The 27984-nt window shown below is 35.7% G+C and overlaps 2 protein-coding genes across 2 annotated transcripts; one reads left to right on the top strand and one right to left on the bottom strand.

Annotated features, from left to right (window-relative positions):
- Positions 1–31: 31 nt before the first annotated feature.
- Positions 32–24091, bottom strand: LOC120627242 (ATP-binding cassette sub-family C member 10). The gene is made up of 23 exons (XM_039895148.1): positions 23220–24091; positions 22625–22742; positions 22151–22309; positions 19694–19943; positions 19241–19505; positions 18373–18610; positions 17818–17966; positions 17196–17315; positions 16688–17072; positions 16495–16617; positions 15714–15827; positions 14845–15024; positions 13990–14138; positions 13387–13917; positions 11629–11761; positions 10984–11059; positions 10157–10254; positions 8683–8889; positions 7627–7754; positions 6099–6190; positions 5176–5373; positions 3620–3851; positions 32–2762 (listed from the first exon to the last, which is right to left on the bottom strand). The coding sequence occupies exons 1-23, from the start codon at positions 23826–23828 to the stop codon at positions 2517–2519; spliced, it is 4800 nt and encodes a 1599-aa protein (XP_039751082.1). The 5' UTR covers positions 23829–24091; the 3' UTR covers positions 32–2516.
- A 413-nt stretch (positions 24092–24504) lies between these two features.
- On the top strand, positions 24505–25912 carry LOC120627744 (coiled-coil domain-containing protein 97). Its single transcript, XM_039895771.1, has one exon. It carries the CDS (start codon positions 24689–24691, stop codon positions 25718–25720), a length of 1032 nt encoding a protein of 343 aa, XP_039751705.1. The 5' UTR covers positions 24505–24688; the 3' UTR covers positions 25721–25912.
- Positions 25913–27984: the final 2072 nt, after the last annotated feature.

The following is a 27984-nucleotide window of genomic DNA, read 5'->3' as shown; positions in this document are numbered from 1 at the left end:
TTAACTTGTTAAATATTTTTATTTGGTCATAAATATTATGATGTAGTAAACAAATTTCTAAACTAAACTAAACGGGCTAGAAATAACGCTATCCTTTTTATAGAGGAAATTTAGTTTTGTTACGATTCATGAAAAAAATAATTGGCACTATTATTTTAAAAAAACGTTATACTCTTATATCCTTATGTTTGAATTTACTCAGGCACACCATTAGATTTAATTCATAAAAATAAATATTTTTTTTACTAATACAGGCATTTAAAATTTGCATGAAAAATATTATAATATGCTGATATACTTTGTTTCAATTCTTAACATTAGGTCTATCCTTATAATATGAAGTCACACCAAGCATATAAAGGCTAGAGCCCGTGGGACAGTGCCGATCGCAACGCATTGAATCGCAATACTCCAGACCAGAGCCAGTGACCAGAGCTCACCGCCATTTAGGAAAATTGTAGCAATACGTTGCACTCTGGCGCGTCCCGCGTGCGCAAACCTTTATAACCACAGAACACATGCAGGCGTTCAACAAAAGATTATATAATAATAAAATGATGCTTTAAAAAAGACCTGCGTTGTAAGAAAAAAAATACTCTGTTTTAAAGTTAATCCATTATGCGCTTATACTAGGATAAGTGCGAATTATGGGTTTGTTCAAAGTATTCAGAATTAATAAAATCTTTAAGATTTTTATCTTACAGGTAGAAGACAAATGTTGAAATTTGTATTTTATGAAACTAGCCAAGAGGTATCGCTATCCTTTTTAAGAATATTTCACCGTAGAGAGAAGTTTTCACTATACGAAAATATATATCAAGACTTTTCATATCAGAAAGTGAAACGTTTTTCGTTTATATTTCCTTCTAATAATAAAGAATAATTAATTGTTGATATTAAGTAGATGTTTAAAATTTTTTGGGCATGACTGAAATTATAAATGTTTACAGCCGCATCTAGAAATTAACACTGTTTTGGATTTGAACAATAAAAACAGCAACAAATAAGGCATTAAGCATTACATATGGGCATCTTTATCATCTAATCTTCGAATAATTATTTTATGCTCTATTTAAAATTGATTGAAAACACCACATGCTAATGTATGCACCACAAGGTAATGTAAAATAAAATAAGAAATATTTATAAAAGACGCTCGACCTAGTTTCCCTCGGTTAATTAATTTAGTCTTACAATACCATCAGTTCGAAATTATGTCAATTTATTTTACAACACAAGCATAATATGTTTTTAAAATACATGAGCAATTAACTTAATTATAAGTATAATAATAGTTTTTAATAGAATTATCTACTAATAGAAACATGGAATGTACAGAAAGAATAGTTGTTTATTTTACAAACGTGATAAGTTAGCAAGTAGGGTCAAGGCATTTTTGGCAGCGCCACCGATAGTTTATAACTGCATTTGTATGAAATGGTTGGTACCCGAAAAATATAGCCAAACAATAGCCAATTTACTACAAATATCGACAAGACAACGTTGAAACTTAAAACCTCACTTGTTTAAAAAATCCTACCACGAAAAAACGGTTTATTTATTGATCGATAAATTCTACTAAAAATATACTAATTTCTACTCAAAAAGACCTTAAATGAACCCAATACATCTTTATGTTTATTTGCGTTATTTTTGGAGTGTCATATCCGCCATATTGGATCTGTACAGACGTCATATTAACCCTATGAGACCGTTATGATAAACTCCAGTCAATTCACATTTTAGTCCTAGGTTATTATCTCAATTTGTGGCAATGACATCGTTAAAGACTGCCATCCAGCATTAAGTACTATAGAGGATCAAAGCTCCTAATCTCCTATAAGAGAGGAGGCCTGTTCCCAGCAGTGGGTTTATTTAAATAACAAAACCTGCACTAAAGTTGCGTGGTTGGTACACTTAGTTTTTCCCGCCGTACAAAACGCACGATGTAAGTTAGCCGGACTTAAATAAGCCCGAATGGCATTCAGAAATTCAACAATAACATTACACATTCCAGTACATGCTACATGCAATATTTCCAAGAGCCAACTTTAGTCCGGCCAAGTACGATTGTTAACATATTGTCATTTATACTAATAATAAAGTTGGTTTCTTGGTTTTTTATGAAGGCGAACATCTTTGGAACTAGTCAGTTTCAAAATCTATTAGCTCAATTGTTTAGTAAGCTGAAAGAAATGTTTTAAATCACGCTTTGACCCTTATGTGCTCATATCATATATAGAAAAAAAGGTATGCGAAAACGAAGTAACAGTCTAGGCGGGCGCTGCGACACGGTAGGTCGGAGTATATTTCGTAAAACAGCGTACAAAGCGTTGTATGTAGAAATGGACTTTTCGCGAGTACTCAGCATAGATGTAAACAACGCTTTGCGAACACGAATTAATAGCCCGGCAGGGTGTTGTGGCGCAATGGGTCGGGGTTCATTATGTCATTCATTGCAAGTCTGTATGAAAGAATACACTTATCGCACGCGGGCAAGAAGCGCAAGTTATTTGTTACTGATCGGGATGCAGCAGTTTGTAGAGATGAGAGGTGGGGTCGGCGAGTGCGTCCTCAGGTGGCCGTAGTTCCAATAGCCTCCCCCCTCCCAGTACCAGTACTCGCGAGCATTCCAGCACGCCAGTCAGGCGGTGGGCCACGAACACGACAGTGCTGCCGCCGAAAGAGCAGCGAATGGTGTCGAGAATGACCCGCTCGCTCTCTTGGTCGAGGTTCGCTGTCGCCTCGTCTACTAGAAGAATCTGTAAAACGATGTTTAATAAATTGCAAGCTTAAAATTCTGAAGTTTTTTTTTTTTTAATTTCAGGATTAATTTGGAATCCGCGAAAAAGGCGTTACTTATTTTTGTAACACTTTGAGATCAAAAGGTATATGATCATTTCAGCCATGTCTGTAGGACTGTTGCGTAGATGACGTTATTTTATTTTGGCCATAGAGATTCGGGTTAAAATCCTGCAAGGTGTGTTTTTTGTGTTTGTATTATCACATTTTTAATTTTTCGTATGGAGTGATGGTTATTAAAACAACTGAATTTATATTTTTTACATCTTTCCGTCAAGCGCCAGTTTATGAGTGCCCCAAAACTTAACGATCAGCCGAATAGGTGTCGTAACTTTAGCCGGCGCCTAAATTCGGTAGACATAACATAAGAGTTCGTGAAACGTTTTCTCTCTCTAGACTTATTTTCGATTCGTAGGTTTAGAGAAAGCAGATTTGTATGTGCTTTACTATATAAATTATACTACGGACACAGATATTGAAGGAGGTAAATCTGCTGGAAGTATCTCTCCGCACTCACGTCAATTATTATTGCCAATATCGTCAATAATATTAAATAAAAATTACTATGCTCCGCAAACGACAATCTGTACGTTGTAGTTAAAAATTCCGACTCTCTACTTCATACTCCACAACAAAAAGATCTTCAGCATTGTATTCTTAACGCACGCTTCACTCCGACACCGGAGCATCCTCAGGAGATGCTGACTTTACTATGAATAATATAGCCTTTGTGAGATATTGAGTTGAAGTATTGGTAAATATATTGAAAATAATAATAATTTGTGTACGGGCAGCCATAAAGTACTGATTTACTAACCTTGGCTTTCTGAAGCAACGCCCTCACAAGGCAGAGCATCTGGGCATGGCCGCGAGACATCTGATCTGCGGGCGCGCTTAGGCCACCGCGTGCGGTCACGACGTCTCTTGCGCCGCACGCGTCCAACGCGCGCCAAACCTCCGCGTCTAGGTATTGACGCAGCGGATCTACATTCTCTCGGATATTGCCCGAGAATATGAACGGCTCTTGCGGGATTATGCCGATACGGGATCTGCAATTATTGTTATTAACTTTAGTACCACCATGCCTGTTTACTAAACCTTAAGTGATGCGGCAGAAATTAATTTCATTCCCACCATCAGGATACCTGGTATTGATCTACCATCCGTAATGGCATATCATTTCAACATCATACTTGCAAATTTTGGTTTTGTCGGCCCATTGACGCAGACGACCCAGCTTTCCGACCTCAAGGTCGTAACCATATGAAGTAAAGTGTATTTTTTTTTGGCAAAAACTGTCATTACAAAAAGTAACTTAAAACATATAATAACAAACTTATAACATAAAAGATTGTAGGCATAACATGGATGGACAGAGTCACAAATGAGGAAGTCCTTAAGAAAGCAGGGATGCCCAGTCTCTATGCTCTACTAAAGCAGATACCCTTGCGCTGGCTAGGTCATGTACACCGTATGGATCCTTCTCGTAGACATTGGGAGAGGCTTGCGGAAGGAAGAGATGAATGGCGCAAGAGCATTAATGAGGGATGCCGTATCTGTGACGATGCTTGGCTTGGTGTTCTTGTTTAAAAAAGGATACGAAGGCATACTACGGGATCTTCAGATTGCGCCGCAGGGCTCAACTGCCATATTTGCGGCCGTAAATGTCGCTCGCGCATCGGCTTATTTAGCCATACAAAAAAGTGTCGCTTAGACAGTATTTCAATCAATGGCCAGTACGTCTCGCAAGACGTACATGCCATTGATTGAACATTGCCGAAAAAGTACAGTACATTTACAATAGAAAAAAAAATTAAAAGCATTGAGCAGAGCAGTGAAGCAATAATTGGTGGGTAAAAAGCATAGGTACATCATTATTAAAAACCGTAGAAAGAAAAAGATATAGTTAAAGATAAAGAAAGATACAATAAAAGTAAAAAAGAACATTATTTTATTTTATTATTTATTTATTTACATAAAGTTTCCAAAAATATAAAAAATACTTACTTATAGACCGACAGACTCAGAAAACCACCCAGGTTTGTAATATATTCTAACAGAGAATTAAGTCTAGGTACGTTAACTACAGAACATTATTGCCAGTTACCATGTTGTGTATAAAAATGATCATAAGCTACTTTAAAAGAAGGACTTCAGTTTTTTCTTAATATTACGAGGATTAATATTGTCTCGTACATCAGTGGGTAATTCATAAATAAACGTTCGTACGCTCGCCATACCTATTGAACGAGTAATGTTTTAAATATGATGAAAGATGCAGTTTTTGAAAAAAATAAAGATATATTATTATTAGTATGGATTTGAACCTCATTCTTGAATACAAAATGGATGTTAGCTGCTACAGTAAAGTACCTGAGCGCTTGTAAGTGCAGCGTAGCGACGTCTACGCCGTCAACGCACACGCGGCCCGAAGCGCATGGTGTGAGACGGAGTACGGCTCGCAGCAACGAACTCTTCCCCGCACCTGTTCGCCCCACCACCGCGATCCGCTCGCCTGGATGGCTCGAGAATGTTACGCCGCGCAGAGCACTCTCGCCGTTTTCCCTCGCGCTACAAACGTGAAAAAAGGTATGTAGAAAGTTTTTTTTTTATTTTATCATTCCACTACAAGTTAGACCTTCACACGGCTTTGTGAACGTTATCTAGAAATCTCCGGATTCCTCACGATGTTTTCCTTGACCGTTGAAGCAAGAGATATTTAATTGCTTGAAATAATAATTAATTTATTTGCATTAAATATGGTAAATTGGTAAACATGTTTTGCCATAAAGACATGTGAAAATATTTCCGGATACAAATCTGTTCAATCTTAAAATTGATATTAATTAATTTAAAGTGTCAATAGTCAAATTAGGTATATTTATTAGTCAACTTTAAAAATTACTACTTATATCCGTCAAATTCGATTTTAAAATAATCATTGCCATATTATATGTTTTTATTATTTAGGTTGTTAGACATGTAATTTTGAAATTTATTAATAGGTAAATCTTTAATACGGTCTGGTAAGTTGTTTATTTTTATAACCATGCAATAAACATTTCTTTTGTATACATAAAGTTTTTGCATTGCTATTTTTACTCTATGTCAATGTAAACTTTTTAGGTCAAAAATTTTGTTTTTAAAGCGCACATAAATCTTTAATCATAACTTATTTATTGGTTTTTTCCAGGCACCGAGAAAAAGTAAAGGTAAAGGAATTGATATCCAAATCAGGTCACCCATCCAGTTACCTGTTGAAACTTAAGTCAAAACTATAAATCGTCACAGCTTACCCATACTTAAGAAATACGTCTTCGAAACTTATAACTCCATGCGAAGGCCAACCGTACGGTGGTGACTCCCCGTCCATTTTTTCACCTTCAACCTATAAATTTAATTACATTTGCAGCGTAACGAAAAGTGAATTAAATTTGTTTGTAACTAATAAAATTTAATGATTGGGAAAGGAAGTTAAGAAAATCACACAAATTTTTAAGCGATTAAATAAAAACAGCTTAGTTTAAAATTTCATTAAGGATGACTACGTTAGTCATTAAAAAGTTATACGGAAATCGCTTTTTGATTGTTTTTCTAAACATAAATGCTATAAGTCTATAACACTGATGTGTAAGGCATTATTGATGGCATGATGATAATTCCTCCAAGTGTAGGTAAAAACACCAAAAAAAATTATAAAAATTATTAAAAACCAATGTGTCATCTCTAGTTTCAAACGTGTCTTATTGTAATATGAATTTGAAAAAGTAGATCGTAACTGCAACGTTTCCTACTAGATGACGCTACAGTCGCTATAAGACTGATGTGAAAGGTATATACTAATTTCGGCATCGACGGTAGGAGAGCCGTAGCTTAATTGGAGAAAGCGCTCAGGCCGCGATTGCCAGAAAGTCGCTGGTTGAAATCCGATCAATTCCGAAAAAAAATTTATATTCATTTTAATTTTATAAAACAAATGCTATGGAACAAAAGTTTTTCACTATCATTAATACCGTAATAATTGGCACACTGTATTAATTAATTAAATTTTTGGTAGTAGCATAGCTTGCCGCCATGCTAACTTCTGCCGCAAAGCAGCATTGCAATGCTGCATTCCGGTCTGAAGAGCTGTGTAATTTTAGGCACATAAGGCTTAACACTTACGCCTCAGGTTGGCACAGGGCGTCATATTGTCGTCGGCATGCCACAGTAGCATGCGAAAGCGATCCTGTGATGTCGCGGTATGGCGTAGACGGTTCCGCTGGGTTTTAGTGGGTATTCTAGTATTTGACGGCCGACTCGCGCAGTGGGCAGCGACCCTGCTTTCTGAGTCCAAGGCCGTGGGTTCGATTCCCACAACTGGAAAATTTTTGTGTGATGAGCATAAGTGTTTTTCAGTGTCTGGGTGTTTATATGTATTTTCTAAGTATTTATTTATATATAATTCCTAAAAATATTCATCAGTCATCTTAGTACCCATAACACAAGCTACGCTTACTTTGGGGCTAGGTGGCGATGTGTGTATTGTCGTAGTATATTTATTTATTTATTTATATTTAAAAAAATAAAAAAAAATTCTGGTCTCGTGTCAGCGAGTTCCACATACCCTTCCGGAAACAGTTCAGATTATTTCTTCTGTCTCCGGGAGGGATGCGTCAATGCATTTACCAGAACAAAAAAAGAAAAAGGCCGTCATATTGCAGAACGAGTTTCTGGCGTGCCCCGCGCTCAGTGTTGCCTTGTTTATATGCGATGGTTTTCCAGTTACTATTAGATCGGTCGTCAACTACCATTATAAAAAATACAAATAAAAAAATTAGAAACCTGTGTAATATATTCGCCGACTCGCTCTACAGCAATCATTTCGCGCTCGGTCTCGGTGAAGGAGTTAAGCACGCTGCTTAGCATTGATGTCATCGATAAAGCGTACGAGATCGCTAGGCCCACGAGTCCTACAAGAAAAAACAACTTGTAACAGGATTACGAAATAATATTGAAAGATGCATTAGTATAATTCATAAGGAAAAATTGTGTGTAAAAATATTAAATTAAAAGAACGTGTAACAGGATTACGAAACAGAAAAAGAAAAAAAAACACAGACAGAAGCAGTATGCATAAGGCAGCCTGATCGCTTCCAGGCCACCTTGGGATAAGGAAAACAAAAGGTTAACAGACTGCAGGTTGTGCTTATTAAAAAAAATACATACTAATAACTACATTCTTATACTTACGAATAAAACAAATCCAAAACATACTTAGTTATTGAAGATAAAAGACCGACACGTCGCTACGCTATGCGACGTGTACCTAATAACGTGACCGGATTCATGATTTTAATTTTGCATTTTCATGTTATGGCTGTAACTGATTTCTTCAAGTAAAAAGTATGGCAGTGGTTTACACAAAAACTATAAGGTTTTCGGTTTCACAGATAATTCTCATAGTACATAATGTACCTCAAAAGCCTGTGAAGTACTATTTCGGTTTTTCATTAACACGTTGTATAAGTGCACCTGTTTTCGAAACTAGTAAAAGACTTTTGACGACCTCTCCGGCCCTATTAGTGAGTGGTTTTATAGATCTCGGACACACTATATATCATATAGTCACAGATGTAGACGGCCGATTCCAAGGCTGTAGTTTCGATTTCCAGAACTGGAAAATATTTGTGTTATGTTTTTAAGTGTATTGTGTGTGTGGGTGTGTGCGTGTGTGTGGGTGTGTGTCTGTGTGATGAGCATAGTTTTCATGTTTAACACCTAGTTTACAAGTATTTATCTACATCATTCCAAATATCCATCATGTTAGTACTCATAACACAAGCTACGCTTACTGCGGGGCTAGATGGCCCTGTGTGTATGGTCAAAAAAAAAACTCACCCGGGTCGGCGGCGTGTGTGGCTCGCTGCAAAACGGCTACAAGTGCGGCCCCGGCAACAGCGGCAGCGGCAGCGGCCTGCAGTCGAAGTGCCAGCCATTGCGACGCTGCTGCACCGCACAGTGCCGCTCGCTGCCAACGCTCAACGCTCTCCTCACCGCGTTCCGCCCAGCGAGCGGCAGCGCCGAGTGCGCGGATATTGCTCAACCCTGAGCGTTAGGGAAGACAAGTGTCAATTACCTCCTAGAGCAGTTGCGTGCACAGGGTTTTTGACCAGGGTATGCATAAAGAAGGAAGATGCCATAAAATGGGAGAATCCTTCGGATCTTCGAGTTTTACAAAAAATTAAGGGTAGGTAGTGATTCTGTGCATGTATGAAGTGCACGCCATTGTCCTAGAGGTGTGCCTTGTGGTGACGGAAGACCAAAGTCAAAAATATCTTTATTCAAATAGGACCATAGATGGCATTTTTATTATATTACGTAATACATTAATAATGAGTAGATGGTAGTGAGATGATGGCGATAACTATATTCGTACTTATGTATATATATCAACACTCTTGGCACTATCTCGTTCTCTTGCTGTAAGACCTGTCTACAAAGGTTACCTGTATTGCACCAATAAAGCCGCCTTTGCATGTCAAAATTCCAAAAAAAACAAAATTCATTTATTTCAAGTAGACCTTATAAGCACTTTTGAAACGTCAAGTATGTCTGTTTGTAGTGACTCTAACACCGGTTCGGAAGGCAGATTCTACAGAGAAGCCGGCAAGAAACTCAGCAGTTGCTCTTTTACAACATCGTTTTACAATTTAACAATCTTTGTTCTATCTTGTGTGAGATGAAAGCGGAGCGGCTTGTTTCCATGCAAACTTATCATGTCTACATTGTTTACTGTATACTCCTTACTGTTTCTTTTCCTGTATGTTATACGTGCAATAAAGGGTTTCTTCTTCTTCTTCGTAGCATTATCATCATATCAACTCAAGTGAAGTCAAAGTCTTACCCCCTGGGATATCACTGCTTAGAACATTAGTAACATTCTTTAACCTAAACTGGTACCTACATTAGTTTATATCTAAGAATTGGTCCTATGTGTATCTTAGGTGTTTTATGAACACATAATATGCGAGACACTTTGTTCTTGTACTCTTAAATATTTTTCGTATTCGTATATGTAAAACTGGTCTAGGGGGCGAAACGTAGAGAAATAATATCCACATAATATATGTGTAATAATAAACGGGGGTAAACTTCGCTTATTCCATATTCCCAGGTGGACACGTCATATCCCCAATTATATCCCTTGTCAGGGTACATAATCGGGGTATATAATTTTTGTCTCCTGCCCGTGCTAGCCCTGTACAGTACAGTCTTCGGTTTGACAATTATTACTATAAGAGTAGTTCGTATGATAAGAAGCTGTCAATACTCCAAACTTTTCTGTGACCACTAAAAGACGGGATGATCTTACCTTCAAGCGTATCATTAAAATGTACGTAGACCGGGGACAAAGCAACACTCTGTAACCTTTTGAGTTGCCTGGAAGTGATCCTATAACGTCGCTGTAATCTGCACACAGAATATATCGTCTAGGTATATTAAGGAAGTATGTATGGAATGTTATGCATGCAGATTCAAATCAAATGTGTTTTTAGGCGTACTAAATACTAATATTGGATTTCACTCAACATACGCGCCGTGGCGTGAGAATTAATGGAAGCTATTCCAATATGTCCCCGGCATAATGGTTGTAAGTGATGATTTAATTACGTATTATATGTACTAAAGCAAATAAGAGTGTTTTAATACTAAAAGCAGTGTTCAGATTAATAATTATGCAAAAAAAAAGGATTTTTTCATGTTAGAAAATGGTTTCAAAAAGATAATAAGCCATTTTTTTAGTTTAATGACGTACCACATTCAAATCATCAGTAATTTTAAAACAGGTTATTTAAGCAAATACGGTTTATGGGCGATAGACAGACGTTGATCGGTTATCCCCAATGATAACTAATATTATAATGTTAATTGATGAGTTTTTTAACTAATTGAGCGATCACTGAAGTTTGGCATACGCCATCATACGTGCACATTTCATAGAGAAAAAAATGTACTGTTTGACAACTATGACAAAAAAAATTTAGTAAAGGACAATCCAATTTTTTTGAAAAAATCTACATAAGCTTGAGCAAATCGGAGGAAAAAAGCTAACTAATCTATATATTATACAGAAAGATTGAAAACGTTATAAGTTACATACTTAAAAGATGTTAAAAGCTAAAGATAGGTAATCCACACCTGTAATATATGAAAGCCATAGGTAAGACGCCAACTAGCAACCAAGGTAGCCCGTAGACTGTTACCGCCACCGCGCCTACGACAATAAGGTGGTATTAATAAATTGCGCATATTATATATTATGTGTTTGTTAGATCTATATACAGTTACGGGATAAATTTTAAAAGGGGACACCACCTTGCCACCACCTATAAAAAAATCCCTAATACTCGATTTGGAGAAATTAAATTTAAAGCAAAACAAAAAATTGCCAACTTTTCTTATTATAATTACCCGAAATCACATTTAGGCCACAACCGCCGTTAACCGCTTGAACGCCGCGTTCACGTATACTTTAAAAGCAACTGAAGGGTGATTATAGTCTTAATTACTGAATGAAACTATGTTTTTGATCACCTCCCTGGCACACCGGTAAGCGCTGTGAATTTAATAAGGAGGTCCCGGATTCGATTCTCGGCAGGCGAAATTTGGAAATTTATAATTTTCGAATTTTCTCTGGTCTGGTCTGGTGGTCCGCTGAGTACCTAGATCGGGATCGGGGCCCTCCAACTTCAAAGGACATATTCAAGGGCCTCGTGCGATAAACCTACATTTAATACCTAAACTATACAACTGTTGCATAAATAACTATTAAAGTTTTCTCACCGATCAAAGAAAATATTTGTGCGAGCAGTATATTCAAGATAAATGGTAACGAGTCATCCACTGTGTATGTATCCGATGAAAATCTATTAACTATTCGCCCTGTGGGAGTGACATCGAAAAACTTCACGTTTGCCTGCAAGAGAATGACATTAAGTAAACTAGCAATATTTATACAAGATATAGCACAGCAACACTTATTACTATACGATTTTTTGGCCTTCTATCTATGGCACACCATATATATATTTTATTATTTTTTCATTCTACAACTATGTAGAATGTAGATGTACAGGACGAAGTTTTATAAGCTTTCCTTCACAGTGCAGGCTATCGATTTGTGGAATGCTCTCCCTACGATCATACGACAAGCAAAATCGCTTGATATGTTTAAAAATGCAGTTAAATCTTATTATCTTGCGCAATAAGACGACTGGTTTTTATTTTTTTCCATCTATTCATTACTTTAGCTTATCATTATATATAATATTTGTTTATTATTTTTATATTTCATATATATATATATATATATATATATACGTTTTTTTGTGTATATTTTGTTTATGTTTTTGTATGTATTTATTTGAATGTAGGTTAATAATAATTTTACACCACCTATTGGTTCTCGCTCTTGTTGTCCTAATCCTAAGGTTGCCTGGCAGAGATCGCTTTTAGGCGATAAGGCCGGCTTTTGTATTCTACTCCAGTCTTTGTGTTTTCTCTCTATTCGTCATTTATTTTCCTAACTGTGTAGTGGTGTACAAATAAAGAGTTTAAATAAATAATAATAGTGACCACAGAGACGAGGTGGAGAGAGTTCTTAGCATAGCTCCGCCGTAACGAAAAGCCACGACGCCGCGCCGCTTTTGTTTACTTTGTTACGTTTCGGAAGTCGGTGTAGTACTCTGAAGATTATGCATAAATTTCTATGACTCGCGACGTACAAGACAAACTGTATGTAAGTCTTGTTGTCGCGGATTTATTTAAAAAAAAAACCCTAAAGTTCACTATATAGCAGTATTTAAATAACAATTGCACCGGATAAGTATCACCACTAAAAAACTATAACTATAAATAGCAGAAAAGTAATTTAGGATTTCCAAAAATACATCTATATATAAGTTGGTCGTAATAGAATAGGTCAAGAGTTGAGCTGTAGTGTAATACTGTTTGAAGAAAATGGTGACATTAAACTTCCATCGTGCAATAAACACGTGCAATCTTCTTACAGAGCAAGCTAAAGGCTGAGTAAGATAGTTCTACAAGCCTGGGTTTTCCGCTTTTTTTAACGCGTGGCGTGGGCGTCCATAAATTACGTGAGTTTTTTTTTTAAATTTTCTGTCCCTCCCCCCCCCCTGGCGAGATGTCGTTTGATTTTATTCAACCCCCTATCCCCAATCTCACGTAAGATTTTTTAAAATTTGGGTTACTTACCAAAACGCGTTGGATTGTTATTGTAATAAGAAAAAAGCAATAAGCTTTGCTTTTATTTACGACTTGTTAAGACTAGTAATCAATATTGCTGAGTTTAATTATAAGTGTAATAAAAATTTAACAATAGAACAAATTTCCAATCAGGAAAAAAATTGCGTGATATTTGCCAAGACTCTCTCCAACGTGAGATTAGATGAGATTTGATTCGACCCTCTCTACCCCCCCCCCCCCCCCCCCTAAACATCTCACGTATTTTATGAACGCCCCCTTATCGAACACCAAACTGAGATTAATATTTGCAATAGAATAATAAATAAAGCGACATACCTTTACAATAACTTTCAAAAGAATTTTGTGGATCTTCGCTGCTGCTTTAACTCCTCCGTAAGCGAACAAAAAAGCTCGCATTATAGTGAACACTAAATTCAATCCAGCCAAACCAAAGTATACTTCCAAATAATAGTTGTCCGTGAATGCTGATGCTTTTAACACTGGGGTTTGGGTGGGATACATATTATTCGTGAGGATGTCATCGGTTCTTATACTAGTGTTATTATTTCCACTGAAACTGTTGATCATTGCAATCGATGTATTTATTATCTTATGAACAATGTTGTCAAAAACGTTGAAGCCATGGTCGAGCGCTGTTGTGTTCTCGTGGACGTTATCGATTGTTTGCAAATTAACGGACGTATTGCTTTTATTTCTGACCCAGAATGTGAGCCAGATGAATGTGAAGTTTTGCGACAGTTGCATAAGTATTAGCGATATTACGATACACATTGTTAAGAAAGCACCAACGGAGCGCAAATATAGCCCGATAACCCACCAACCAACTGTGCCTTCAGACATACTTTCCTGCAAAATAAACATATAAATATAGTAGACATAATAATATATATTTTATCCATAGAATTTAGGGCTACATACATCATTCTCCAAACTGTTTTGGCTAACGACGTCTAAATCGGGTGATTGTTTATCGTCCGCGTCGCCTTGCGCTTCTATTTCTTCGCCTATAGATTCTGTTTCACTGGGCAGAAAGTCTTCTATTTCATTTAGAACAGTTTCTGGTGGACCTACAAATTATTTAAAAGAACGTTTTATTTCGCGATTCATTTAGAAAGCGTACAAACACTATACGTAGAAATTGATTTACATGCGTTCATCATTATAGAAATAAATTTAGGTGTACATATTGTTTATAGTCAGGCGACAGCTAGTTGCACAACTTCAAAGCTATGTCTTCTAGTCGATTCAGAATACAGATTGTTAGACGTTATTCTATTACTCTGAGCTTCCTTGCATAATCTAACTTTCAAATTCCGGTCTTGACCATCCGCTTTAAAAATCTATACTGTATTTTGTATGTAAAATATATTCTTCGTCTTTCTTTGTGTACAATAAAGTATAATTATTTCCCTATTCTTTCTTTTATTTTTTCAGAATTCGTTATTAATGGTTGATTAGTGTTACCTGCTAAAAGTGTTTCGTTATGAACCGGGGTCCATTTGGAACACTGACCTCTATTATTACCACTGGACAGGGTGTTGTCACTACGTTTTTCTCTCCAATTAACTAAAACGATTTTGGCGTTGTACGTTGTGAAGCTTTCATAAGAGCGTTCAAATAATTAAAATTATAATCGCTAAAACACTGTTATATCAATTCAAGTGTAGTCCGTTTGTAAAACGTTGCGTTTCACAAATATTAAGTCGTCATTTTTCTAAGGACGGCAAGTCCAAAGGTAATAAAAGTGGTCAGTGAATTAGGAACAAGTGTCACCTTGCGAGACTATCCGCCCGTCTTGCATCAACAGCACACGGTGCGCACGCGCAAGGTGTCGCGGCGAATGTGTGACGAGAATACGCGCCGTGTGTCGCAGCAGGCCCAGAATGCAACGCTGCATGATGTGTTGCCCGACTGTTGCGTCCACGCCCGACAACACGTCGTCCAACAGATACACTACCAACCAAACCAATAGATTTTGAAACTGTCTTATAATAATGGGGTAAAGTGTAGGGCGTAGTCCACCAAGCTGGCCAAGTGCGGATTGCTAGACTCTCAGGCATGAAGGTTTCGTCACGATTCTCTCTGTTAAGACGAGTGATATTTTTGGACGGCCGAGTGGCGCAGGGGGCAGCGACTCTGCTTTCTGAGTCCAAAGCCGTGGGTTCGATTCCCACAACTGAAAAAGGTTTGTGTGATGAACATGAATGTTTTTCAGTGTCTGGGTGTTCTGTATATTATTATTTATATTTATATATGTATATTATTCATAAAAAATATTCAACAGTCATCTTAGTACCCATATCACAAGCTACGCTTACTTTGGGGCTAGATGGCGATGTGTGCATTGTCGTAGTAGTATATTAATTAATCGCTACTTCGGTCCCGGACACTGTGTACAAGAATTAACTATTCAAAACTTTTTCAATGGTTGGGTACACGGAAAAAATCTTTTGAGTTTATGCTTACACCATTAAATTGAAATCTGTGATGACTATTATGCGGTGAGTTAACAAAGTGTAAAAAAAAAAGCTTAAATTTTACATGCTCCGAAAAGAAAGCGGCGCGTGTCGGGGATCGTTCTCGAAATGAAATATATGAAATGTGTAAAACCTATTATAGTATGGAATTGGCGGTAAATTTACCCTGTTTGTCCTGGTACACGGCTCTCGCGAGAGATACACGCGCTCTCTGCCCGCCGCTGAGTGTACACCCACCCTCGCCGACGTAAGCATTCCAGCCCAAGAGATTTAGATCCTCTGATGACAAATATACATAAATTAAATGTTTTTTTTTTTTCAGCAGAATTCCAATTTAGATCACTAACGATTATACGACGTTCATTTTATATTCGTCTGCTTTTATTAAATTCGGGACACCCTTACAAAATCGTTACTGATAACGGACTGCATTGCGCAGCAAATTGGCTAAATGTGAAGAACCTCACATACATCGTTCCTATCGAAATATGAAATAGAAAAATAAATTATTCCAAACATACATTTTCACAATACTTCGCTACATATTTCTTATACAAATTGAAATTTGAAAATGCAATACTCTTAACAATTATGTAATTAATTGTCGCGTTTAAACCATTTTGGTTTACATAAACTGGCCTTAATCGGATGCCCGCTGTTCTTTAGGAATCTCCAAAGGTTGCCTGGCTCCTCCTCGCTTTAGCGATAAGATCGCCTTTGCACACCTAAACTAGATTTTAAGTTTCACCGTTGATTCTTTTTTCTCAACAGACATTAATTACAACAAGGACAGATATGAGTAAAGGGCTGACTTTTAGTGAAATAAAATATAAATAAAAATTTGCTAATAATTGCACTAATAAATGGCATTTATAAATCAAACAACAATATTAGCTTTAGTCATCGGAAAAAAAACATCGATAAGTTAATTGCTCAAGTAAAATACCTGTTAGAGCACAAGCTTCAATAACTGATCTAAATTTGACTTCATCGTAAGGTTTCCCAAACAGTATGTTGTCTCGTATAGTTCCACGCACAAGCCACGGTTGTTGCGGCACGTAACCAAAACCTGAAATAAATAGTCACTATAAAACTGCCTTAACGTGTGAAAATTTATTCCTCTAATGAGTAACACATACTATTAAGACATTCTGGTATCTGTATATCTCCTTTCTGCTTCAACATGTCACCTATAATTGCTAACAAAAGAGACGTCTTTCCGCTACCCACTGGCCCAGCAATCCCAACTAGTTCTTCTTTACCAATCTCAAAAAATATATCCTGCAACATAAACGGCTCCTGTATAAGCGCCTCGTTCGATGACACTGAATCTCTTCTTTGAATGCTATATTTGGTTAGCTTCTTTTGGGACTTCCCCTTGTTCTTCTTTGATTTTGGCATTGATTTCCTACGGATCGAAGACTTTGCCCATGCAAAGGAAGCGTTTTTTATTATAATAACTTTGTCTTCGTCACAGTTTGTGTTGAGACGATCATAATAATGTTCAATGTCCATGTCTCTTAACTGAAATATAAGAACACATTGATATAAAATCGCAAATAACAATAAAATCAAACTTTTATTTTATTAATATGATTTGCTGTTTAGGTTTAATTCGTAAATATCATGTGATACGAAATTACTTACATCTAAAAGTTTCTGTATACGTTTTATAGAAACCCAAGCCTCAGTGAGTCCGTTCAAAACCCAAGGAAATGCGTTTAATGGTGCGATTAACATGTTTATTAATGCTACAGTTGTGAATACCTGAAATCATTATATTTGGTTTCTAAATATGTCTGAAAACATATTTGATGGCTCAAATACATGGTATAAATTATTTACGTAGTAAGAAAAACGCGATTAATAAAATATGTCAAGAGAAAAAAATATATGATGCATGCTAACCATCGAATGAAATAAGATAATAATATAATATTAAATTATCATACTGTTAAAGGTATAGTATTGTGTTTAATCTTTAATCATTAGTACTTTCATCAAGGAATACCAATTATTTTAAGTATAGTACACACACAAAGCAAGTTCTTAGCTAAGATTTTCTTGAAATAATGCTGAGCTACAAGCAACTATTTCAAAAATATCTTAGCTATACTTATACAATTGTCAGAATAAGAAATATCTAAAATAAGTTTGTTACATAAAATACTATGAGCAGTTACCGAAAAACAAAATTCGTAAGAAGAAAGTAATAAAATTCATATCAATTACTAAACAGTCACTCAAGGAGTATACATAATGTACGTACAATAGGAGCATTAAGAACTTGTCCACGCAGTGCGTGCGTGCCTAGTGTAAGAGCCGCCACCAGCACTGGGGTAGTCGCCCACAGAACTACGCAGACCGCATCCAGGTACTTGCGCCCGCGCAGGTATTTCAGCTCCTTAACACGAGCCTCTATAGTCCAAAGGAATAGATGGAATTATTTATACTTCCGAATCATTTGATCTTTTTAAAGTTATTATTTGATTTTAATTACATAATTTAACAGCACCTTTAAAACAAATTATGTAAACAGTAAATGTGTGTAATAACGTGGGCCAATCTTGGGTCAGTCTAACCTTGAGTTAATTTAAAGGTAAGACCTGTAGGGCGATATCTTTATAGTATGTCGTTCATGCCAAAAAATAATGGATGGTTTATAATGCAAAAAATAGAGTATTTTTTTATTTATAACCAAATAATTAAATTTCACAATTATTTAAAATATTTCATTATTTATTAAATTTTAACAGTCGGAATCATTGTGTTTTTAATATGTTCGCTTAACAACATCCAAATTGTATAGAAGAATAATTATTACCTGACACTTTATTGATGAAGTAGTCCTCCCACACATGTACTTTTACAGTCCGTATGCCGCGGAGCATGTCGCTTATAAGGCTCACTCGGTTGTCTTTGTGTTTCATCATTTCTGTACTCAGCTGTCCAATCTTATTTGCAATTATTTTGTTTATTGGTATAAGTATCACTGAAAATGCCACTCCAGCCAAAAATGATATGCCAACTTGGTTATACAAAAGGAATAGTGTGATGAATAACTGAAATAAAAAGACACAATTTCCCTTGTTATTCCATATTACGTATTTTAAATTTACTTATAACTTTTCTCAAATATGTTTCAACGGGTACATACCACGATAAAACTTTTTGATTTGTCGATATTTCGACCCAGTTGCATGGATCGTGGTCACGACGGCTTTCGTGTTAAGCGGGTAGTCAGATCCATGCAACTGGGTCGAAATATCGACAAATCCAAAAATATTATCGTGGTATGTACCCGTTGAACTATATTTAAGAAATCTTGAGTAACCACGAAAATCTTAGTTTAAAATCTTTAATTTCTTATAACTTTACTATTCGTTGCCCACGTTCTTTACCCGCGTATATTATAAATCCCGTGGGAACCGTTGATTTTCCTGGGACAAAAAGAAGCCGATGGTACTACTCCGTCCTTTCAACTACCTGATGTTCGTCACACGAAATTTTTTAAATTGTGCGAATCGAACACAGCCTTGGACTCAGAAACCAGGTTCGCTGCTCACTCACGAGTTATGCTCGGCAATAGAAAATTGATAAGTAAATTAATAAATAGCATAATATGTAATCTTTAAAAAAAAATACTTTCTCTAATCAAAGTGACAGATATTTTTCCACTTTAACAATCTTACCTGCAAAGGAATACTCCACAGTGCATGAAAACTTGGACAGGAGTTTACAATTCTATCAGTATCAGTGGACATAAAATTTGTAATTTCACCGATTGAAAAGGCTTTGTTCAGTTCCGTGGACGTCACACTCAAAGTTTTTCTTAAAATAGTGGACACTATGGCTCCGCGCATTTTAAGTCCAATCACAGACATTAACCAAGTGAAATGAACATTAAACAAAGCAGATATGACCGTAGCCGATAAAAGGGTTGCTGCATATATATACCTGAAAGATTTGAAGTGTATGTGTCAAATTACAGTAGGCAACAAAAATATAATAAATAAAAACATCATTTATACTAAAATTAACATCTCAATTAAAATCATGCATGAAATAAATGAATTGAGTTATTAAGAATTGTGTAAAAATAATTGTAGCTTACATAAATTTTTAACGTTAAAATAAAAATGTACCCATAATGTTGATCAATACTGGCATCTTCAATAAACATGATTAATTTATTAAGAAGTATTGGTCCACCAAAGCTTGCCATGTCAGAAACGAGTTTAAGCATTCCAATGCCATAAAACTGTAGGGCAAAGCAACTGTGTAAGGCACGAAACAAAGAGACGTTTTGCCGCCGTATTGGACGAAGTAACACCCGAGATGTGGGAGTGACTGGTGTAGATGACTGAGGCTGAGTTTCACTAAGAGAACCATATCCTGCAAAGAGCAAATTATATTGCATAGTGAAAAAATTCAATGATCATACTTCAAAAAACAGACAAAATAGGATTAGATAGAAGGTACAATTTGGCGGCCTTATACAGCGATCTCTCCCAGGCAACAAAAGGCGTATTAAGAAATGGTTTTTGATGCATGGCAGGAGGTAAAATAAACTAAAAAGTATAAAAAAAAACTAATAAATACATATTTAGACTTCTTCTTCTTCTTTGTCGTAACACTTGCCAGAGTGGTCGTGGGCATCACGGTGGGAAATTGTTTGTGGCAGTTGTTACTCGCCTCACGAACATTCGCCACTTCTCCCTATTTGCAGATAGTCTGGTACACTCATGCAAAGGACCTCCCACTGGAGATTTGATTTGATCGGTCCATAGCATGGGTGACCTACCGCGCGCTCTAGTGCCTTCTACCTTGCCCTGCACAACAAGGCGTTCTATGGAGTTGTCTCTCCGCGAAACGAGTCCGAAGAATATTAATATGCGGCTGTGCACTAATGTTGAAAGACGTTGCTTGATGTCGAGCTCTCGGATAATGGAAATATTGGTGCGAAATTCGTTCCATGACACTTCAAGCATACGTCTCCAACACCACATCTCTAAAGCATCAATTTTCCTCTTCTCGACCTCTCGCAAAGTCCACGACTCCGCGGCGTATAAAAATATGGGGAAAACAAGTGTTTGTACAAGCCGGATCTTAGTGGCCTTAGTAATGTTACGGTAATATATAGACAAAAACTGTTTATATAAAGTGGCTTATCTAAATGTTTCAACTATGAATTTGACTAAGGAGAAGGAAAGGAGGGCAAAGGTCAAAGCCTATGCACCCATCACCTACAACCCATTTACACCTTAATCATAATCTGAAGCTCATCTGGCGGCTCTAAGGGCAGATGTATGAAGGTGGCCTGTAATGGGCCGGTAGGGGGGTTTATAATGACGATAATGTAAATAATAAGTCACCATCATCATCATATGAACCTATTACAGGCCCACTACAGGGCATGGTTTTCCTCCCACAATGGTATCTAGGCTTTAATAACTGATTTCATTATGTTAGTAGTAGGTACCATTAATGTTCACATTTTTAAAATATTGAAGTATGTCATTACTGCTAAACAATTATGTAAGAGGAAAAAATGTACCAAAAATTCTTTGTTAAAATGTACTGTCAACATGCTGTTGTTTTTTGATAAAATCAAAATTGTGATAATATAATTATAACTAGCTGACCCTTGCAACTTTGTCTCCACCAACAACCGGAAAACACAAATAAAATGACATTTTCTAAAAATGAATCCTAGCTAGATCGATTTATCGCCCCCGAAACCCCCTGTATACACTACCATTTCATGAAAATCGTTAGAGCTAATTCTGAGATTCCAATTATTGAAAGAATTGCTTGTTTAAAGATATAAGATAACACATTACTACTTTAGTTAACAACACTCATTTTATAATAACAATAAAAAGGTAATTTTAGTAGTAGTAGAGCTTTTTGTGACACTGCATGTCCAGGAAGTACTACCATAATCCTTATTTCTGCTGCTTAACAGCATTGTTTCAATGCTGTATTCCAATCTGAAGGGTTACAGGTGTAATCACAGGCACATGAAGCCGAACACCTATGGCTTAGGTTGATAGACACTGGGCGGCATGTCAAAGGACGCAGCACATCTTGAAACATGCCGCCCTGCGGACCGGCCTGTTGCTCTGTTTATAGGCAAAGGTTTTTCTCTTACCATCAAGTGGGTCATATTTGACATTATTTTTGACAATTTAATTTGACAGCCAGTTGGCGCAGTGGGCAGTGACCCTGCTTTCCGCGTCCAAGGCCGTAGGTTCGATTCCCACAACTGGAAAAATGTTTGTGTGATGAACGTGAATGTGTTTGTAGTTGTATTTGTATATACTCGTAATAAGTATTTATGTGTATTATATTTATAAAAGTACCCCAAAAAGCCAGCTACGCTTACTTTGGGGCTAGATAGCAATGTGTGTATTGTTGTAGTATATTTATTATTTATATACTTTGTGTGTTGCGATTATGCCTATAAAAAAACCATGCAAAAGGTGGTGTGACAATAATTATGACATCAGTTAAGAAATCCAATGAAAAATACAAAATTTACTACAAAAATACAAATAAAATAACTTGTAAATAATTTTTAAATAAATAATTAATCTTACCAGGTCCTATAAACGGTTGGTGTGGTACTTCAGCAAATTGTTGATAATTGTCAACATTGCCTATGAGTGCCTTGTCCATCCTTGCTCCCACATAAGTACATCTATACCTTGCTGGAATGTCATAGAGTTCTTCCAAATCTTGCAACTTGTTATCGAATCCTTGAAATTTAAAAAGAAAAAATTATAATATGTCAATTAAAACTTTAAATAATGATCTTATATAAAAAGAAAGGTCATAGATCATAAATTTTATTAAAATTTTCTATCAAGTACAGCTGTATCCAGCTACTCTGATGATGATAAAACTTTGGAAAAAAAAGTATTTAGAAATGCATAGTTGTATAAAATTTATAATCTATTGACTAGAGTTCAAGTTTATTAGTGTATTCTAGCTGACCTGTGCAAATCCGACTGCACCAAATTTTAGTTGTTAAATAATATGTAAAAGGTTTTCACAAACAAATTTAAAATCACCTCTTTGTAAAAGTGGATCCACCCATGAGAAACTAAGTTTAGACCAACAGTTTGCACCTTGCATAGCCGTACCAAGGACACCTTCATCACCTTGGGGGAGAAGTGGAGTGTATTCACTCTGAAAATGCAGGTTTAAGTTAGCTCACATATATCCTCACAACATGACATTTTAATTTAAACCTTTGAATAAAAATAAATTAATTAATTAATCTGATTTCATAACTATGCCACATATTGTGTAGTTTTTACTGTAAAATAATTGAAATTAAAAAAAAAAAATCTTTACTTAATTTAAATTTATGTTGAATTTAACTACAATTTCATGCTCCTGTAAAAAATATCTAAATGGAGTTCTGAAAATTGACAGTACATAAAATAAGCATGTGATTCTCCAAAACCCAACAATACATTAGCGGCTCCCCTGGTGTTGCAGATGTTTATAGGGCCAGTACTTGCTTACAATCAGCAGGGTTAAAATGTGCAACACAATCGTCACATGGCCCGTATCTAACCCCTACTGGTGACCCACTTGTTTTTTGCCTGCCTTTATATGAATAATAAACAAAGTGATTATATCATAAAAACATCTACTTACATGAGAATGTTGAGAACCAACAAGGCATGGTGAGTAAAATGTAGGCCTAGAATCACTTGCCGGCAGCAGTGTTAGAAGATATAAAGAATGGCAACATATTATAGCAATGTCGAATGATGTGGGAGCACCATTAAGAATATTGCTTCGAAGATGTATTATACTAAATGTCACTATTAGAAACCACAGGATGAGCTGACCTATTGGACCTCGAGAACTTTGTCCTAGGCGATGTTTCAGTGCTATTACATACCCGAAGTGTACCAGCCATGAAATACATGCCGCCCCAGCAGCGAAATAATTGATAGGGAATAACCTCAGTTGATCATCAGATATGATAACATACATATGTATAATTGGAATACAAAAAAGAGCTAATGCTACAAAACTACGAAGAGTTATTGATCGTTCTTGAGTCTTTTCTCTCACTACCCAGTTTTTTCTTAATCCCACGTAATATCCTGAAGTTACAGCGAACAAAAAGAATACAGGTATTTGTAAGAAAAGCTCTTGAAAACACATTCCAAAGTCCTTTATCGAATCGTTCCAAGGAACTAGGCCCTGAGGACCACATATGTATTCCCATTTCCATGTTATATTCTGGAAATTCATTGTTGTTACGAAAATATTCACTTCACCGCCACAATACAAAACAAAATGTTTACAAAAGGCATTGCTATTTATTCTTTAAAGTAATACTTGTATAGCTAATAGATACAGGAACATGTTTTTAGCTTTAAAATATTAGTCAGCGTATTTAAATGTGATCAACATTTGTACAATCCAAGGATTCCCCGATTATTTTTATTTTTTGTGACTGAACCGAAAACGAACAATAGGTAAATAAACCAAGAGATGAGAATTTGACAAGCACAGACCAGTAAAAACGGTACGACAAGTGACAAGCACAGGTTAATATAAATTTGTGCAAAGAGTAAATATATATATATAGAGATTTGTGCTAGGATACTAGGTATGTGAAAAGCTTTGTATATTTTGACAGCTCACGGTAGGAACTTTTTTTTTTTTTGTATATTAAACTATTCTGTTTCTTATTATTCTGATTCCTTGCATAGAGCTTGCAATCGATAGTTGAATGGAAATGCTGTATGGTCAGGTTATAATTTATGATACAAAACATGTTTGATTTTTTCGAGTTATAATTAAACTAAAACAATTTTTATTTATATAAAGTATATATAAAGGTTCTTTAAATAGTGCAGTAGGTAAGAGTAATCTGTGATTCATGATTGTAATTTTTGGTGTTTCCGATTTTATATGTGATGTGAAGTCTGTGGCTTTATTTTGGTTTTTTGATTTTCCCATAGTTTCTTATCACAATAATTGTGTAAAGCCAAAAGGAAAAAAAACACGATAATTTTAATTGTATCGCAAGCTTTACATACGTTTGTTTATCATTTATTTAAATTCCTAACAACTGCTTTAGGATTCAAAGAGCAATATTGACCATAATGGTAGACTCTAGTGTTTCATCCTCAAACGAACAAGATACATGTGAAATAGATCCTATTTATGATATAATTGATTACTTGGTAAGGTGTGCAAACATATCTTTTAAAAATTCTCATAATACTAAAGCAGAAATACGGACAAGAGAACAAATTCTAGTGGCTTATGAACTCTATACCCAATCACCTACTCAGTTTTTATATCAATTTGGCAAGTATTTATCACCAAACCATTTAAATTATTTCGAAACCATTCAAAGTAACAATACCAATAAGAATTTCAAGATTTGTATTGAACAGTTAAAATTATATCATTCAAATGATTGTAAAAATAAACGAATTCGAAACAGACGATACAAAGCTATGCAGAAGTTGCAAGACAGTTCAGATTATTTTAGTGACAAACAAATGATGTATCGCAATCCATTATTGTATGAACAGCTTGTAGGACAGTACCTGACAGATGATGAAAAAATTGAACGGGATGGGGTTGATAATGAAAACTTGACTTTTCTAAGTATGATATTAGAAACTGTTGACAGAAATGAAATGAGAGAAACAAAAAATAAACAAATGCTTATTGAGGATGCAAGCTCAGCAACAGAAGCTCTACCAGATGCCCAAGATGTAGAAGGTGGGTCATGTGGCAAAGAAAAGAAATGGGGAGATTTTGACATACCAGATACAAAGCCAAACTACATGCCTGAACCTCAAAAACAATCTATGATAAATTCAAATGAAAGAAATCTTTTAAGAGAAGAGTTTTTGCAAGAAATGTATAGTAGTTTTATTGAAGGCAGAGATTTAGATTTTGATTACAACAGCGTGGACAATAATGAGGAGTATGATGATTTACAGCAAATTTCTCAAGATGCTGAAGACAAATACTTTGACTCTGAAGACAATGATGCAGAAACATTAGAGGAGCATATGCAACATGTCCAAGAATATGGAAGAAAGAATTCTAGTGATAGTAATAGTGATCCTCTAGATGTTTTCATGCAACACATTTCAAATAAACTTCAAAAAATTTAATTATTGCTTTATTGTACTTAACTTTACATAGATAATTTAACAGAAAACTGTGCAGTTTCTAGGCTACTTCTTGAGAAACTTTCCTAACACTTTTTTTCCAAATGTAGGTAAGAACACTAATAAAAATTATAAAAATGCACTGTGTCTTGCTTCAAAAAGTAGATCGAAACTACAATGTTTTCTACTAGATTACTAAAGTCACTATAAGACTGGTAAAGAGACAGGACAAGACAATATATTAATTTCGGCACTGGTGAAAAGAGAGTTGTAGCTAAGTCGCTAAGGCTAAGGCTATCTCCATTTAGAAGGGCTTTTACCTTAAAACCTATGTACTAAAATACTTATAAAAATCTACCCTTAAAATAACATAAAGATTAAATCTGATGGACAATCTCTTGTTGAAATAGAGTCATAAGCATAAATCAACATTTCAAAGCTAATTCTATTAAACGTTACCGCAAGTACGTTTTATTAAATATTAGTTAAACGTTAACGCAATCACGTTTTATTATATATTAGACAATATACCTACTTTAAATTCGTTGTTTTGTGAGTTATCTAATCATTATACATGAGTGTAGACTGTAGATTTCTTAATAAGTCCCATGCCATCAAGAGAATCGACCATCACACATATAACTAACAAGTTCATATAAAAAACATGTTTTCGACCAAATATTTGCAACAATAGTATAATACCATCGATCACTAAATAATACCCACCTAGATAATTGCATTGTTTTAAAATATTTTATAGGGACGCGAAATAGATATTGATATCGATATAGGATCCTCGTCGTATATTTTAGCATACTCTTAAATAAATATAGTTAAATTGTTAGATGCAGAAGGGCTACCTGATGGTGAAAAATTATTGTCTATAAACAGCAACACTTCACAGGTCATGCAAGGAACTCATCTTTCAAAGTACCACTGTGTGTCCATCTACTATTACTACTATTACACTGGCAAAAAATATTTTTTATTATTTTAACTAATTAGCTATTATATCTTAATAATAAATCTGGAATGGAGTAATTAATATGATTAACTCTATTGTTGTAAAAATAATAAGTGTTCAATGGTTTGAGAGGTATAGATTTACTGTCATATCTCTTAGTTTATTATCTCTAGCATTGACCGCGGCTTCGCCCGCATTTTTTTTTAAGTCATGCTTTAAGTACCTACTGCTGTAAGTTACTGATGTGTCCGAAAAGTATGTCTATGTTTTAGCATTAAGCAGTTTTAAAGAAACTTCTAGATATTTCCCATTGGTATCATGCATATTCCCGAATGATAAGTAGAGACATAGTCTCTCCCCGACCCATACACTCTCTATGCAAAAAAAATATTTACAAACAAAACCAACTTTGTTAAACTAAAAAGCGAGAAATAAATATCTTCTACAGAGTTCTGAGGTAGCAATATTTATTTTTGCTGCATGGTCTAGGAACAAACCCAGAAACTCTTTTGAATTTGATGATTGCTAACAGGATAACTTTGTTTATATAAAATAATAATAGAAATAACTAAGAGGTGATAACTTAGTGTGTAAGGTTTCGGCTTCTCATCTCAAACTTTCGGAGTTAAGACTAGAGTTAAACATTTAAATATCACATGCTTTACCGGTCACGGAAAATATCGTGAGGAAACCTGCATGCATGGGAGTTCCCCATAATGTTCTCACTACCGCACTACACGGCCAACACGGGTTTACTACGGCTTAAACCCTTTTTATTCTGAGAGGAGACCTGGGACCTGTGGGTGGTTGATAATAAAAAATAATGAGACGCATTTTTGAAAGTTGTGGTATAGTAAATAATTTAAGCATTTGGTGTGGAGAGCGTTCTATCTAGCGAGCCTTGTTAGGCACAGGCGGAATAAAAATCGGACAGATAAGGTAGGAAAAGAAAATCAATACATTCTCGCGTAGGCCTTTGAGATCCAAGAATGACAATTGGATTAGCGGAAATTGCGACGCGGAATTTATATCGACCCTATCCGTTACGCATAATACACATTACACACCCGTCGTTGTATCTAGCATTGCTAGTTTATTGGTATATTTTGTGACTGTATATTGGTATACTAGCGGACCCTCGCGACTTGGTCAGCGTATGAGTCAATCGAGAAGCTAGAATAGATCTGATGCTAACATCATAATCATGGCTAGCTATGTACCTACTATTATTTGACGTAGTATGCTGAGTTAGTAAGTTTTCATTATTTTAGTTGATACATACATCCATACTCACAAACTTTCG

Source organism: Pararge aegeria, chromosome 11, assembly GCF_905163445.1.
Source record: "Pararge aegeria chromosome 11, ilParAegt1.1, whole genome shotgun sequence".
NCBI classification, from domain to species: domain Eukaryota; kingdom Metazoa; phylum Arthropoda; class Insecta; order Lepidoptera; family Nymphalidae; genus Pararge; species Pararge aegeria.
Note: the sequence above shows the minus strand (reverse complement) of the source record. Positions and strands in the feature narration are given on the sequence as shown.

Coding starts and splice junctions, on each gene's coding strand:
- LOC120627744 (XM_039895771.1), top strand. CDS start 24,689: ATGGTAGACTCTAGTGTTTCATCCTCAAACGAACAAGATACATGTGAA.
- LOC120627242 (XM_039895148.1), bottom strand. CDS start 23,828: ATGAATTTCCAGAATATAACATGGAAATGGGAATACATATGTGGTCCT. Junction 13,918..13,989: donor AAAACAGTTTGGAGAATGAT/GTATGTAGCCCT, acceptor TTTATTTTGCAG/GAAAGTATGTCTGAAGGCAC. Junction 2,763..3,619: donor CGTTGCTTCAGAAAGCCAAG/GTTAGTAAATCA, acceptor ATCGTTTTACAG/ATTCTTCTAGTAGACGAGGC.